The 16,410-nt window shown below is 42.9% G+C and overlaps 1 protein-coding gene and 1 non-coding gene across 2 annotated transcripts in view; one reads left to right on the forward strand and one right to left on the reverse strand.

Moving 5' to 3' along the window:
• Fbxl13 (F-box and leucine rich repeat protein 13) overlaps positions 1-16,410 on the reverse strand; it is a 193,337-nt gene that overhangs the window by 159,687 nt on the left and 17,240 nt on the right. The window contains exons 4-7 of the mRNA XM_051152111.1: positions 13,492-13,559; positions 12,635-12,789; positions 8,680-8,789; positions 5,793-5,951 (exon numbers count right to left, since the gene is read on the reverse strand). Of these exons, the coding sequence (XP_051008068.1) occupies positions 5,793-5,951; positions 8,680-8,789; positions 12,635-12,789; positions 13,492-13,559 (492 nt within the window). The remainder of the gene's footprint in view (positions 1-5,792; positions 5,952-8,679; positions 8,790-12,634; positions 12,790-13,491; positions 13,560-16,410) is intronic.
• LOC127194991 (small nucleolar RNA SNORA48) lies at positions 2,452-2,591 on the forward strand. The gene has a single exon (XR_007831360.1). It is a non-coding gene; the product is annotated as a small nucleolar RNA SNORA48 (small nucleolar RNA).

Here is a 16,410-nt window from a genome sequence, read left to right on the forward strand (position 1 = left end):
TTCTCTTTGTTTCTAATTTATTGATTTCAGCCCTGAGTCAGATGATTTCCAGCTGTCTGCTCCTCTTTGGTGAGTCTGCTTCTTTTTGTTCTAGAGCTTTCAGGCATGTTGTTAAATTGCCAGTATGGGATCTCTCCAATTTCTTTATGAAGGCACTTAGTGCTATGAACGTTCCTCTTAGCACTGCTTTCATTGTGGTCTATAAGTATGGGTATATTGTGCTTTCATTTTCATTGAATTCTAGGAAGTTTTTAATTTCTTTATTTCATCCCTTACCCAGAGGTCATTGAGTAGAGAGTTGTTCAGTTTCCATGAGTTTATAGGTTTTCTGTTGTTGAGTTCCAGCTTTAATCCATGGTGCTCTGAAAAGATGCAAGGGCTTATTTTGATCTTTTTGTATATGTTGAGGTTTGCTCTATGGCCAAATATATGGTCGATTTTGGAGAAAGTTCCATGAGGTGCTGAGGAAAAGGTGTATTCTTTTGTGTTTGGGTGAAAAGGTCTATACATATCATTTATGTCCATTTGGTTCATGATGTCTATTAGTTTCATTGTTTTTCCATTTAGTTTCTGCCTTGATGATCTATCTATTGGTGAGAATGCAGTATTGAAATTTCCCAATATTAAAGTGTGGGGTCCAATGTGGGGGTCCAATTACTAAGCTTTAGTAATGTTTCTTTTATGAACGTGGGTACTCCTGCATTTGGGGAATAGATGTTCAGAATTGAGACATATCCTGGTGTATTTTTCCTTTGATGAGTATAAAGTGTCCTTCCCCATCTCTTTTGATTAGTTTTGGTTGAAAGTCTATTTTATTACATATTAGAATACTATTCCAGTTTGTGTCTCGGATCCATTTGCTTGGAATACCTTTTTCCAGCCCTTTACTCTAAGGTAATATTTATCTTTATTGCTGAGATGTGTTTCTTTTATGCCTACAGGGTCCAGAGACATTCCTGTGGATTAGTCAAGTGGCCCATGGCAGGACCCAACTATGCTCCACACAGTCTGGGCCCCTCTCAGACTGTACAGTCAATGCTGTCCTGCTGATCAAACAAGGTGTATGTTTGGCATCACCATCTTGGATCTCTTGGAAGTGGTAGTTTTAAAGTGAACCATTTGAATATAGTCTTCATAACAAAAAAAAAATTACCATTGATCTTAACATCGGACTAGACACTCCATAAAAATTACTGAACTTGAGAAGACAATAATAATGAACACTACTCAAAATGAAGAACAAAAGGCTAACAAAGAATGAAGAGAAACTCAAAAACCTTTAGGAATAATATCAAGTTATCTAACAGATGCATAGCTGGAAGTTCCAAAAAAAAACCTTTAAGAAATACTGGAAGAGAACTTCAGGCACTAACTTACTTCAAAAAAAAGTACATCTGAAGACACAGAAGCATACACCTATGCCTAGTAGTAAGGATAATTGCCAATTGGAGGCCAATCTGGGCTACATAATAGGACCCTGCCTCATCAAACCAAAAGTAACAAATAATCAAGCAATAAATGAATAAAGCAATAGAAAGCAGACAGCCCACAATTCTCTATTTAATGAAAATGGGGGGTGGATGTTGTTGCTTTGGTTTAGTTGGGGTTTTTTCTTTGGTTTTTATTTTTGTTTTTTGAAACAGGGTTTCTCTGTAGCCTTGGCTATCCTGGGCTTGATTTGTAGATCAGGCCGGCCTCGAACTCACAGTGATTAGCCTGCCTCTGTCTCTAACTCCCATGAGTGCTGGGATTAAAGGTGTGTGCCACCATGCCCAGCTATGAAAATGTTTTTTAAATGAAAGCAAAATAGACCTATCATTTTAAGCTTAGAAAAAGAAGCTTAGAACAGTCACCACCAGTAGACTTTAAGAAATGTTAGAAGTTTTTCCTGCTAAGAGAAAGTAGTTAGATAAAAACTCAGACTTAAACTAGAAAGTCCAAGGCTGTGCTGTCTGACCAGCTATGGCTTTAGACTTGAGATCCAATGGGAAATCCCAGGAAGGTAAACACAAAGAAAGTGTATCAAAATGGGCCACCTTGTGGGAAAATGCAGAATGCTCCTTTTGTTTTATTTGAGACAGAGCTTTATGTGCCTTGGTCCGGCCACAACTTGCCATAAAGTTAAAAATGGCTTTGAACTTCAGACCTATCTGCCTCCTGAATGCTAGGGTTACAGACATAAACCACTCACCGTGACATTTGGGGTGCTGGAGATGAAGCCCAGGCCTTTCTGCATGCTACCAACTGAGATATATCCCTGGCCAGAAAATTTCAAATATTTTTTCTGGAGTTTTAATTTCTTTAAGTGGCTACTGAATCCCTTCCCTTGCCTTGCCTTTCTTCTCTCCATATAGTTCAATTAAAAAAAAAAAAAAAGTATTAGGCCAGGGAAAGCAGAAGTGACATCCATATGGGGGTAACTCATACAAAAGGAACCAGAACCCGTCCCCCCACCCCAGGCAATGGGCAAAGAGACATGGTGGTGGTGGTGTTCTTGTATCAGTCAGAGGCAGAGATGATAGCAGTCTTTTGTCCATCCTTGCTTGATATCTGCTTGGTGGCCAAAGCTGTTTTATGTCTGGGACACATAAAAATCAAATCAAATCCAGGCAGCACAGGGCAGAAGGAAGAAGATGGTCTCATTATGCCACGTCATGCAGTGCAGGCAGGAAAAGATGCCAATATAGCTGCCCTCTGCCCCACAACTCAGGCAGGCTATAGACACACAAAGCCACACCTACCACCACAAGGCACAGCATGGGAGGAGGACAACAGAGAGAGACCTGAGGACCACTATGGCACCTACAGATCTGCCCTCTAGCTCATGGCACAGGCAGGCCATAGATACCCACTTGCTGGAGGATGTCATCTAGGGGTTAGTCAACGCCATGTCCAGCCTGCAGCAGGGGCCACTGCAATGTGAGAGTATATGGTGGACAGATGTAAGAGAAAGATAAGTGGAATGGCTTGAGCATTATGAAGAAAGGTGGGACTGGAGACTCAAGGGTGGAGAGGAGTCACCTGTTGCCTTGCCACTTAGGGCCATGGTGAAGTCCCAGCCAGAATTGCTGCTGAGGACCATGGCTATTCAATGGTAGAAGTCAGTGTTGATGTCTGTGGCTAATATTACCACTGGAAAACATAGGGATGTCCAGGACAGCCACCAGGGACCACATGGATGTACAGGAACTGTGCAGAACTCGTCCTGTTCCTCAGTTACTGTCACATTCTGGAGATCTGGTCCCATCTCTCATAGGCAGCAGCACTTGGGAAAGCCAACCCTGAACCTCACCCAAGCAGTACAGTGGAGTTGGCCCTCGTGGTGGGGGTGTAGGTGAGCTGGCAGCAAGGGCAAGTGTGTGGGAGACTTGACTCTGACACTCACCTGCTGTGGGGTAGTGCAGGTGCAGAGATGATGCCCTCCACACATACCCACCACCACTTCCAGCAGTCTAGAATGTGGCCCATGGGCCCATAAGCATGGAGAGCTAGACCTGGCCCCTCACCAGCAGTAGCATTTGAGAGAGAGGATCCTGAACCTTGCCTAGACAGCACAGCAGAGCTGATCCTGTTGGGAGGCAGGTGAGCAGCTCTGAGGGTGAGAGCTGAGGAGAAGTGGCCCTGCTACTCATCTGCCATGAAGCAGTGTGGGTACAGAGGTGATGCCCTCCCTACCTCATCCCTTCCCACCTCATCCTTCCCCACCTCAGCACTCCTCACCTCAGCCCTTTCCACTTTATCCCTCCCGACCTGCGGCAGTCAGAAGAGCTGGCCTTAGGTCATGGGAGCAGGAGAGCTGACCCTGCCCCTCGCTGGCCGCAGCACAGTAGCACACCTCAGCTGGGCAGTAAGGTGTAAGCTAGTTTGGTTTCAGGTGTTACAGGTGAGTTGACCCTGAGGACATGACAGCAGGACAGCTAATCCTGTCTCCTGCAGATGGCAGCATTGAGTGACCTAGCCAAAGCAGTGCTGGAGAGCTTACCTTGGTGGTGTGGATTAAAGAGAGCCAGCATGCTGACCAGCTCAGCTACCACCCAGGCCTAGATCCAGGGCTCTGAGTTGGCCCACCCCAAAATCTATATCATCTGCGAATGGTTGGGATGCATGAAAGGGCCAGTCTTGCTGTTCCAAAGCTATAATATCTTCATGACACAGGGCAACAACAGGATAACCAGGAGAAGTGTCAGCGAGGATCCAATATTTATGGTGTCACAGAAGCCAGAGATCTCAAACCAGATCAATGACTCATTGCAATGAACATTTGCAAGTGAAGATGTGTGGACAATGAGATGTTCTCTATGCTTTGTTTTTTTGTTGCTCTCTCTCTCTCTCTCTCTCTCTCTCTCTCTCTCTCTCTCTCTCTCTCTCTCTCTGTGTGTGTGTGTGTGTGTGTGTGTGTGTGTGTGTGTGTGTGTGTTTTATTTTGAAAGAGGAGGTTGCAAGGTGAAAGGTGTATATGAAGTGATGAGGAGACGAACAGCACTGAGGTGCATGATATGAAACTCATGAAGAATCAATAAAAAGTTAAAAAAAAAAAAAAAAAAAAAAAAAAAGGAGCCAGAAGCCAGGTTTAGGTATAAATTCAAGTGTAAAAAGAGTAGTCATGTGCTCAGGGCAGCAGCCTATCACAAAATTTTTTAGACAAAGAATGGTAGGGAGGAGGTCCCCAAGGAAGAAGAGACAAAGTGGACCCAAGTAGGAAAAGGAAGGCACACTGAGAAAGAGCCCAAGGCCGTTGGAGGCCAAGGAGAGCACAATGCCTAAACCAAACCCTATGCTACAGAGAGGATGAAAAGACAGTAACACAAGGTGGGAAAATGCAGCATGCATTAACCCATGAGACAACATAAACCAAATCAAATTTGAGATGCTCTATAATAAAACTTGTCTAATTTTCATTTCAAGGGCCCCAAAATTAAAGACTATAGCATTGTTCTGGCCCAAAGGAACTCAAGGAGACATAACAAAGCAGTTGCACCATGGTATCTGGACTGGCATCATTTGCTAGAACGTAACTGAGGCAGCCACGAAAACAGAAGTAAGTCTGAGGACCTTGACGGCTGACTGCAAAGGAATGCCCTAGCCCCAGCTCTTCGGGGAATACAAGTCTTTGTCTGAAACTTTTCTCTAAGTCTTAGATTGCCATAAATAAAAATGTCCTGGAGAGTGATACTGTCTAAAGCAAACATAATCTTAACACTGCAGAGCTATGAGTATATAGAAGCAGACCTACTTCAACAGTAACTAAAACCTCAGAAGGGAGGACCAAAGCATGCTGTCATAGGCTCTTACATTATAGGCAAAGGGGCAGGAAAGTATTTAAAGGTCATCCGTGTTATCTTGGAATGCATAACAGAAACCATAAAGCAGCTCCTGATAAACAGGGAAATATTAGCAAAGACAAAAAGGTCACAGAAAAAAATAGCTAGGTATGTGTTGATGGTATATCACTCAGAAAGCCCACCAAGAATGACAATACTGACGTGACATAAACAGAAAACATTAGGGCAAAAGTGATAGACTTTGTTACCTAAAGCTTTAAGTTTCCTAACATCAAAATACTCTAGAGGCAAAAGAATGAGGGAAGGAAATACTCAAATATATTCAAGGTAGAGGGTTGATGTTGTCGAGACATAAAAGGGCTATACCAAGAAAATACGAATTACAATAGAAAGACAGGACATGAGCAGGGAATTTACAAAGGAAGAAATTACGAGCAAACATACTTACTCTAGTTCCAAGCTGTATGCAAAAACGTGAGATCTTACTGTGTTCAACAGACAGCTACAAACCTGCAAGATTGCTTGTTGAGGTAATGCTGTAATGTCAAATTCCATATCCAACGTAGCATCGTCAGAGAAACTTAGCTCCATGCTAAAGTGTTTTTCCTCAGCTACTTTGGATTTTAACTTGAACTTCCATCTTTTCAACTGAAGTTCATGTTTCAAAATCTGCAATGACAACAATTTATAAATCCCACGGAATTGTCCTAAGGGTCAAATGCACAATGCTTGGCATAACATTAGCACCAGCTAGCTGCTGCTCCTTGTCACTGTTACCTAAATGATCATTTTAATATATACACTTAAAATGCCCTGGGCCACCTTAGTTTTTACCACTTCCATGAACTGTCATAAATATTGGCACAGGCCACCCCTGAAAGACCTGGTGTCCTCTCCTCTTTTAGAGATAAGAGAACTGCGGGCCAGAAAATAGAATTCTCAACAGTAGAAGCACTAGCATTTAGGGACACAAAAGGAAAGTGTTAGCAGAGAAATAACAAAAAGGGAGGAGTTAAAGAAAAATTTTTCAGAAACCTGTCTGACTTATCATTACAGCAAGACCCATTTTAACTTGATACACCTCCTGAAAACAACATAACAAGAAAACACTTCTATGGGTGGATGGATATTTTGCACACACCTCTCCCAAACCTACACACACAACCATTTTGGTATGAGGTACTTGCAGTAGAATCTAAGGAAGGGCACATATTGGAAAGCCAGCACGGCCACGTATCACTCATCTCTACGGCCAGCACATACCTGCTACCCTCACTCACTGACTGTAGAATGACTATTGGACAAAAAAATTATATAGCTAGGGGGCCAATGAATTCCTAAACACTCGGTGAACCACTGAGTGCTCATAAAGGATAATAATACATTGCTAATACATATTCTATCTATCAACTAGAGCATGCCAACCAAACATCAGGCTTAAGAAAACCTTGATTTTTTTTTTTTTTTTTTTTTTTTCTCTCATGGACAATCAGCATTAGTAAAAGGAGAACGCTGGTCTCGGGCAGTTGACTGTTTCACTGTGAGACCATGAATCATCGGGCAAAGGGCGGTGATCATAACACCAGGTTAGTGTACAAGCTAGTTGCAAGCATAGCATGAGCAGGTGCCCAGAGGTGCCCAAAGCAGAGGTCTCTGATTGGCAGGGTTGAAATGGTTGTCCACCAAAAGAAAAGGAGAGAGGACGGCTAACCTTTTCCTATTTCCACTCCTCGTCATCCCCCACATCTCTCTCTTCAGTATCGGCAACTGTTTTAACTCCTCATGGACCATACATTGTGGGCACACTGGGTCCTTCAGACTATAATAGTACTTTGACTCCGAGCACTGCCACCCAGGCCTTATGTCTGAACATTCACAATGCCTCAGTCCTCTGTGATACTCAGATTTACTTCTGCCTACCCACTAGATGGTGTGATATTTATGCCCTGACGTTCCTTTTCCCAAAATTTGGAGTAGGGCCTGGTGAAGACCCTTGGCAATTCCCATCACTGGGTTTACAGAGGCACACAGCATGACAAATGAGCGACTGGGACCCTATTCTTTCTCGGAGCCCTAGGTATAATTGTTGGCATCGCCACTGGGGGGCGGGCCAGGATTGACTACGTTCCTAGATATTTACCATTAGTTTTCATCTAAGTTCATCCCGGATCTCCAACCTGTGCCTCTGACTGTCCTCACCCTCCAGGGAAATTTAACCCACAGGCCACATACTGCTACAAAATCAGTAAGTATGACATTTACTAACAGCAGAGAGAGGCGGTCTTTGTCTCTGCCTCGAGGAGGAATGTGGCTCCTATGTCAACCAGTCAGGAATAGTAAAAGACAAGATCTGACAACTCCAGATGGAACTCCAAACACGTAAGAAACAGCTCAGTGTCTCTGGCCAGTGGGTCACCGACAGTGCAGTTTGCAACTGAATGCCACCTTTTTTTTTTTAGCCCCTTTTTCTCCTCCTTTTCTTTCTTTCTTTTTTAATTATAATTCTTTTTTTAAAAGATTTATTTATTTATTATGTATACAATGTTCTATCTGCCTGTACACTTGCACACCAGAAGAGGGCACCAGAACTCATTATAGATGGTTGTGAGCCACCATGTGGCTGCTGGGAATTGAACTCAGGACCTCTGGAAGAACAGACAGTGTTCTTAACCTCTGAGCCATCTCTCCAGCCCTTGCCTCCTTTTCTTAATTCTACTAGTCATGCTCTGCCTTACAAACTTCTTGTCTAGATTTCTTCAACAGCAAGTCTAGACTTGTAATCAGTTGCTATTACAGGATTGCTGGCCCCCAGCGGTGGAGCCAGAGGTGCTCAATTCCCATTATACTCCACCTGCCGGTGAAAGTCAAGTTTGCCCAAAGCACTCCCATGCCCCTATTTAGCAGGAAGTAGTATAATCATAACATTGCCCCCTTTTCCAGACCCCTGATTGTTTGTCAATGATAAACAAAAAAGAGAAATGTAAGTCCCCGGAGGCACAGTCCCACCCCTGAGGACCTCCAATAGCCAGGTTTCACCAATGGGACACTCTAACCTCCCTAACGGCCGGACCCAGCCCCTGCCCCACCATTAACAGGCCCAAGCTCCACCCTGGAAATCTTCATTGCCCCCCACCCACCCAAGAAACCTTATATAAACTCTGTCTCCTGCTCAGTCCTCTGCTGCCTCTTGACCGAGCAGGAGCAGCCACCCTTCCTAGAAATCTCTTGTGTGAGGTTCGTAGGAGTGTGACTTTGTAGTATTCCTTGGCTCCCAAACGTGAGGATACTTTTCCCCTTGGAGCTGTAACACTCAGAGCCTGCTTATCAACATCCTTAAGCAAAACATTAAAATGATTTTTTTTTCCTTCTTTAAAGCAAATAGCGCCTAGGATCATACCAATTCATCTTCTCTTCTTTTACTCTTCTGTCTGGCGATCTCCCTCCATTTCGTTAGGACGATCCTTTGCCTGTGGAGATAATACATCTGTCGCAACCGGAGCAGTGAAGCTGCAGGAAATGAACTGGGTCATTGCACGTAGTTAAAGCTGACTCCAAAAATGCTACACACTAACATACCTGATGGCCTGTGCTTCCTTTTAATCACACTAAAAGTAATTACTTTTGGTAGCATTACATAGTACCCTAGAGATTTTATTTAACCTGTAAATATCCCCTTTGCCCTTAGAAATTAGATTTAATAGTGATATATACATATATTATTTCTTTTTTTTTTTTTAAACTAATCTTTTGCAAAACTTTTAGTTTGTTTCTAAGCACTTCATAAGAAACACAATCACCAGGTAGTATTCAGATCCAATGCCCTTGAATTATGTATTCTAGAGTTAAACAAATTGTCTAATACATGTTAATTAGAGGCCCAAAACTCAAACACAGGAGCCAGGAAAAGCTCCTATGGTGCAGACAAGCTCTTCATCCACACTGGCTGCACTGGCTGCTCTAGCTGCACTGGTGACACCTGGCTGCACTGGCTGTACCTGGCTACACTGGTTACATTTGGCTGCACTGGTTACATCTGGCTGCACTGGCTGCTCTAGCTGTACTGGTTATACCTTACTGCACTGGTTACACCTGGCTGCACTGGTTACACCTGGCTGCACTGGTTACACCTGGCTACATTGGTTACACCTGTCTGCACTGGTTACACCTGTCTGCACTGGTTACACCTGGCTGCATTGGTTACACCTGGCTGCACTGGTTACACCTGGCTGCTCTGGCTGCTCTGGCTGCTCTGGCTGCTTTGGCTGCAGGCTCCCTGTTTTCTCCCAGAAGTTGGTTTTCTCTTTTTCTTTGTTTTGGCTTCGGTCTGGGTTTTTTGTTTTACTTAGCTTTTCTATTGAAAATGGGTATCTGAATTGTATATGAATACTTCTGACATTTCAACTTTGACAACATTGTTTTTCATTTGAGCCTTGTACAAACAGAAAAAAAAAAAAAAAGTCAGAAGTTTCCAGCATCACAGGTGAAAATTTAAAGCCTTTGCTTTTTTGGTTCTACCTGCTGATGGATTGGAACCTCACTAAACATCATAGTTTTGTCCTGAAATCTAAGCTCTTCAAGAAGCTGGAACTCAACTAGTTTAGCTAATGACCAGTTCTTGCACTCAGGCTGTTGTAACAGCTGAGAAAGTAAATGTGCATTCAGGGCGCTACCTCTGCTGCGCTCTCATTAGCTCCTCCCCCCCCCCCCCCCATTCTTCCTCACACTGAAGTCATCTGGATTATCAGCAGAGCTTGCAGCCAGGGCTAAGTCCAACTCTCAACAGAGCAGCAAACACATCTGGTCTGTCCACAGAAAGATGTCTTTTCAAAGACAAATTATCTTACAAACGTCAACATTTCCAGATAGACACACAAAACAGGAACTTAAAATTGTAGAGTTTCTGTAGACAGTAATTTCTTCTATTCATTTTTCACTTAAATGCTTTTTACTTGGGTTGTACTCTATCAAGATTATGTTTCTGCATATGCAAATGCTGAGGGTGATTTCAGTTTGTATCACTTAAGTTGTAACAAGTATGAAGTTAAAACATTCTAAGAAGAATTAGCACATTATTTTTTCAAAACCTTATTTTATATCACTTAATATTACTAGATTATATATCTCCTAAACCAGCTTAGAATATTTCTTAGACATTTGAGACATTCCATAATACAATTATATAATAAAATATTTAAATACTGGAAATCTATGCTATTACTTGCTCACTTCAATGGTACTACTTTGAGAATCATAGTTTAGGCTTACTATTTGGAGTTTTTTACAATAATCAATCAAAATGTTAAGCTTTTGTTATTGAGAGTTATACAGAACAAATGTATCCTGACTTGAAAGGAAAGAAAAGGGAACAATGACCATGAAGTGTCACCATAAAAAATGTAACTTGGGTCTATTAAAGAGATTATGTAACTTCAGGGGTTTGTTTTTAAGTATATTAAGTGTATGGGCATTTTGTCTGCATGTATGTCTGTGGGCCGTGTGCACGCCTGGTACCCATGGAAGTCACAAGAGGGCATCAGATCCCCTGGCCCTGAAGTTACAGACAGTTGTGAGCTGCCATATGAGTGCTAGGAATTGAGCCCGAGTCCTCTGGAAGAGCAGCCAGCGCTCTTTACCTCTGAGCCATCTCTCCAGACCCCAAAGGTGATGTAACTTTGAAATGACTTGATTTAGATTACAAACAGGAGCATAAGTCTTGTCAGCACAAAATATAATATATAATTTATAAATATGGCATTGGTTGTTGTGAGTTAGGGAGGCATAAGATGACACAGGGTACACGTAAGTAGACATGGGGAAAGCCAGAAGGATGTGACCCACGGAAAGGAAACAGGTGGGAGGGGGACAGAGGTAAGGGAGCAAGGCACCAGGCAATTCTGCGTGAATGAGAATGGGAACTGCAGGAAACGCAAAGCAGAGAAGACATTCAAAACGATGAGAATGGGGCCAAAGAGAAGAGCAGAAGGAGGGAAAGAAAGCTGACAAGGCAACGGAGCAAGAAGCCACATAAGATGGGAGAGAGGTGCTGAGAGGCAAGAAGAACCTAGAAGGGCAGAGAAGACAAGAGATTGACACAAGGCATCCTAACTCTCCCAGGAGCTTTAAAAGTGCCATTTCCTACTAAGACAACCTTGTGATATGCTAGCCACTTAACCAAACCCTTCATTGTGTTTATGTTAAAATCCTTCAGAGTCCCTTGGTAGGGGGGGGGGGGGCACAAAAGGAAATGATCTCTAGCGGGGTGTGGTGGCTCACGCCTGCCATCTCAGAACACCAGGACTGAAGCAGGAGGACTGTTCTGAGTTCAAGGCCACTTCAGGCTACATAGTAAGACCTTGTAACAAGTGCAAGAGTGAGATCAACCGATTTTCCTGGTTTGCCATAGACATAAGCGTGTCTATCCAGACCACTTCTGACTGAAAGACTGGGGACTTCCCGGCCCTCCTAGGATCACATGGGTGTCCTCCATGCATCACAATGAGAGGAAATGATTTTCCTTTAAGCTTTCCCACATAGGCACTAAAGGGACCGTGTATACGAGGTACAGACTCTCTGTGTGAATTTTGGCTTCTAACAAGAATATATTAGCTCTGTATTGGGCATAAGAGCTCGAAGTAGCTGGGTGTGGTGGTACAGGCTCATGATCTCAGCTACTGTGGGGCGAGGGGAGAATCCATGTTCAAGGCCCACCTGAGCAACTTAGCAAGACTTTGTCCCAAATTAAAAATGAAAAAGGAGTCTGTGGTGGAGTGCTTGCTTAGTTATACAGGGCCCTAGGTTCTATACCACACAAAAAAAACTAAGAGTAGATCAGTTTTTTATTTATACATATATGTATATATCGAAATGAGTATATTTAGATATACGTATAATTTATGTGTGTATATGTTCACAAACATATATGCATGTGTATATATAAATATATATGTATTTATATATGATTGATTTTAACTGTGAGTACTTTCCATTTCAATAAAATATTTTAAAAATAAATCTAACAAAATCACTATATTTTGTTACTGTGCTTTCTTTTATTTTAATGTAACAAGGTCTCACTCTATAGGCCAGGCTGGCCTTGAAGTCCTTGCTTCTGTCACAGTATTCTGAGTGCTGTTAGGCATGTGTCACCACACTGAGCCTTACAGTAAGTACTTCTTATATTTATGGTTGTGAGCCATCTCTCCAGCCCACAGTAAGTACTTCTAATTAGCCCACTTAATAACAACTCTCTAAACATGAAAGTCACATGCTCTCTAGGTATATGTTTAACTATTAGTTTGTTGATTCACTGCATAATTAATACCAAAACTAATTGCTATAGTGTGAGCATTTACCCATAATCTTTTCTTTACTGTTTTCCACATAAGTGAACCAGCGAATGAAAGCTAATTTTTGACATCTACGATTATCATGTGCTATTGCTCTCCCCATTTTTTCAGCCAAGATAGCCTCTTGATTTGCACGAGGTATGGTGACTTCTTTCCAACCACTGCAGGCAAAAGATACAGAAAAACATTATTTTCAAAATATTACATGAAAACTAGGGTAGTATAGTAGCAAATAAATTAAGAGGAAGGAAACGAGATTTATTTTATCCCCTCAAAATCACAGCACAGAAAGAAAGAAAACTGTAAGTTGGGGCTATGTCTTGAATAATTCCTGATAGGTATGAAGGTGGGGTAAGATGCTAGACGTCAGTTATATTTCTTTTTAACAAAATAAGCACATCTTGGGACAACATCACTTTTATAACTTGAATTTTTGCAGAGAACCACCTTTAATGATGATTTTTAAAAGTTTAAAAAGGCCAAGCAGTGGTGGCACACTTTAGCCCAACACTCAGGAGGCAGAAACAGGTGGATCTCCTTGAGTTTGTGGCCAGCCCGGTCTACAGAGTGAATGTTAGGATAGCCAGGGCTACATAGTGAATCCCTGTCTTGAAAAAAAAAAAAAACTTAAATAAATAAATAAGGAATTTCAGTTCTCAAGCCCATCAAACTCCAAGGATTTTAGACAAGTTTTATTTCTACAGAAGAGGTGTTTTAATTAAGGATAAACTCATCAAATATGGAAGAAGACAGTGCACAGCCCTGGAGGCACAGAGGGCCATGAGTGGGCTTTCCTCTGTGAGGATAATAGCTAGGATAAAAGAACAAAGAAAAAGAAATAATGCATAAAAACACATTCTTACCCAAAATGGCTCTTTACTAAACGTCCAGTGTAAAATGTGCATGCTTTTAGCATCAACTCTGGAGTCACCTAAAATAAATAAGCAATTGAACTACACATTAGAAACAAATAGAACAAAGCTGAGCCGTGGTGGCATGCACCTTTAATCCCAGCACCGGGTGGGAGAGGGGGGGTGGAGGGTGGTGGTGGTGGTGGTGGTGGAGACAAGCAGAGCTCTGTGAGTTCAAGGCTAACCTCAACTATGTAGTGAGTTCCAGGTCAGCCAGGCTGCACTGTGAGATCCTGCTGTAAGGACAAAACTAATGCCATGTTCTATATGTAATGTATATTCTGCAACTAATGCCGTGGTCTGTGAATGTTCTGTGAGAACTTGTCCTCCAGGTAACCTCACTTCTTCCTGCATTGTGGGAACCACCACCTACTGCCGGTAAACTAGACTTGCCAGCACTCTCCAGAAATTGCACCGGAACAATTAGATACAATTAACTCCCAATGATGCTCTGAGATAAAACAACTTCCCTGGAGATTCAGCCTCCTGGACCCCACCTGCCTGAAGACTGACACTCCTGTGACTCACAACCCCCCCCACCCTCACCCCCACTTATGTGTTTCCCCTTATAAGCCCTTTACCCTTGAAGCTCCAGTCACTCTCCTATCCTGCTGGTCAGGAAGGATTGTGACCCGAAGCTCTGAGCCCGTAATACAGGACCCTGTGTATATTACATCAGTATCAAGTCCTGGTGGTCTTTGTGGGGGGTGGGGGGATGTGGGGGGGCAGGGGGGATGTGGGGGGCGGGGAGAGTCTCATGATCTGGGCAATCTCGGTATTACACTGTCAAGAAAGGAAGGAAAAAAAATAGAAGAGAGGCTACCTCTTCCAAGACTGACAAGGAAATGGGACCCCAGCTGCCACCGTGGAGAGGAAGGAAGAATCAACACCACTTACATATTTAGAAATTGTGTTATATATGCCTATCACCTATTTTTATTGGAATCATATCTTTTTCATATATTTTTATAAATTCTTTGAAAACTCCATACATGCATACAACACATTTTTGTCACTTTTACCCTCTACTCTTACAAATTTCTCCCAGACTCACCCCAACTTCTTATGTACCCCCTTTTATATACCATTGAATCCAGCTTTGAGTTGCTCATATATGCATGGATGCAGAGCCAGCCACTGGAACATGGCCACCCTACCAGGGACCAAACCTCTAAATAAAACTAACCCCTGCTCAGTGACCGGAACTTGACTGGCTTACTCTTGCTCAGGTCTGATATAGGCAACCACAGCTGCTGTGAATTCAGGAGTACAACAGACTGGTCTTGCCCAGGAGACAGTTTCAACCCTGGTCTTTCTCCACCTCTGGCTCTTACAATTACCTCCCATCCCACCCCCACCTCCCCACCCCACCCCCACCTCCCCACCCCACCCCCACCTGCCCACCCTACCCCACCCCACCCATACCACACCACACCCCACCCACACCCCCACTCCAAGCCACCCCAACCCCTCTGCTTTCTTGCAAAGTTCCTTGAGTAGAGTCACATCTTTGAATAGTTTCTTTTCTTTCTTTCTTTTTTTGTCTGTTTGTTTTGTTGTTTTATTTTTTTATTTTGTTTTTTGAGACAAGGTTTCTCTGTGTAGCCCTGGCTGTCCGGGAACTTGCTCTGTAGACCAGGCTGGCCTTGAACTCACAAAGATCTGCCTGCCTCTTCCTCCCAAGTGCTGGGATTAAAGACATGCACCACCACGCCCTAACTGAATGCTCTTGTTACATCCCATTTACCTCAAAATATTTCAAGGTAAAAAAGTATGGTATTGTTATTATCGGTTATATTTATTCAATTGCAGAACTGAGTCTATGGTTCAGTTGTCAGATTGCTGGCCCAGCGTGCACAAAGTCTTGGGTTTTAACCCCAGTGATGCATGCCTGAAGCTGCTGATTCCCATGGTAGTGCACGTCTGTAACCCCAGCACTCAGGGGGCGGAGAAAGGAGAACCAGAAGTTCAAGGTCATTCCTGGCTACACAGTAGGTGTAAAGCCAGCCTGAGCTACATGATACCTTGGACCAAAAGAAAGGAAGACGGAATTGCAGTCTTTAGGTCAGTATTAGAACTGATTTTTGCCTATGAGTGCTGCTATAAAATGATCTTCTCTCCTCTAGCAAACATGCAAGACTCCTTCACCAAGCAAGCCTAAGCACAAAAAACAAATAAATGTACAAACTGTAGAGTCTGCTTGAAGAGACACAAACTTATCCCATGCAACTATCCGCAAAAAACATGGCAGAGCTAGAGACAGTTTGAACTGACTGTGCATCTGTGTGTTCTTTGAGGAGTAAATGTTATGATGATGTTTATTCTGTGCACACGACTACTGTTAAGGACTAAGAATGCTCCCTCGCCCCGGCATGTGTATCTGAGGGTGTGCTGTGTGCTCGCCTCTGTGCGCAGTACTAATACAAATACGATGCCAACAAAATCCATGTGACTTTAAATTTTGTAATTTTGAACTAATGTGATATTTTTTTTAAATCACAAAGGGTAAGCTAGGCGTGGTGGTGCAGAGCTGAGCATGGTGGCACATGGGAGGCAGAGGCAAGCAGATCTCTGTGAGTTCAAGGCCTTCCTGGTCTACAAAGCAAGTCCAGGATAGCCAAGGCTACACAGAGAAACCCTGTCTCGGAAAAAAGAAAAAAAAAATCACAAAGGTCTTACATAATAGTAATTTTTTTTTGAATAATGCAATGTTCCCGACCAAATTTGTATTGAACAGCCCTTCTTTTCAGAACCGAGGAAAATGAATTGAAAGTGTTGAGTCCTTGCTCCACAGTGGTTCTTCATTGGCAGGTAAAGGACGCCTGAGCATCCAAAGTACAAGCTTGACTTGCTAGAGGCGTGCCCTTGCAC

The sequence above is a fragment of the Acomys russatus genome, chromosome 10 (assembly GCF_903995435.1).
Source record: "Acomys russatus chromosome 10, mAcoRus1.1, whole genome shotgun sequence".
Classification (NCBI taxonomy): domain Eukaryota; kingdom Metazoa; phylum Chordata; class Mammalia; order Rodentia; family Muridae; genus Acomys; species Acomys russatus.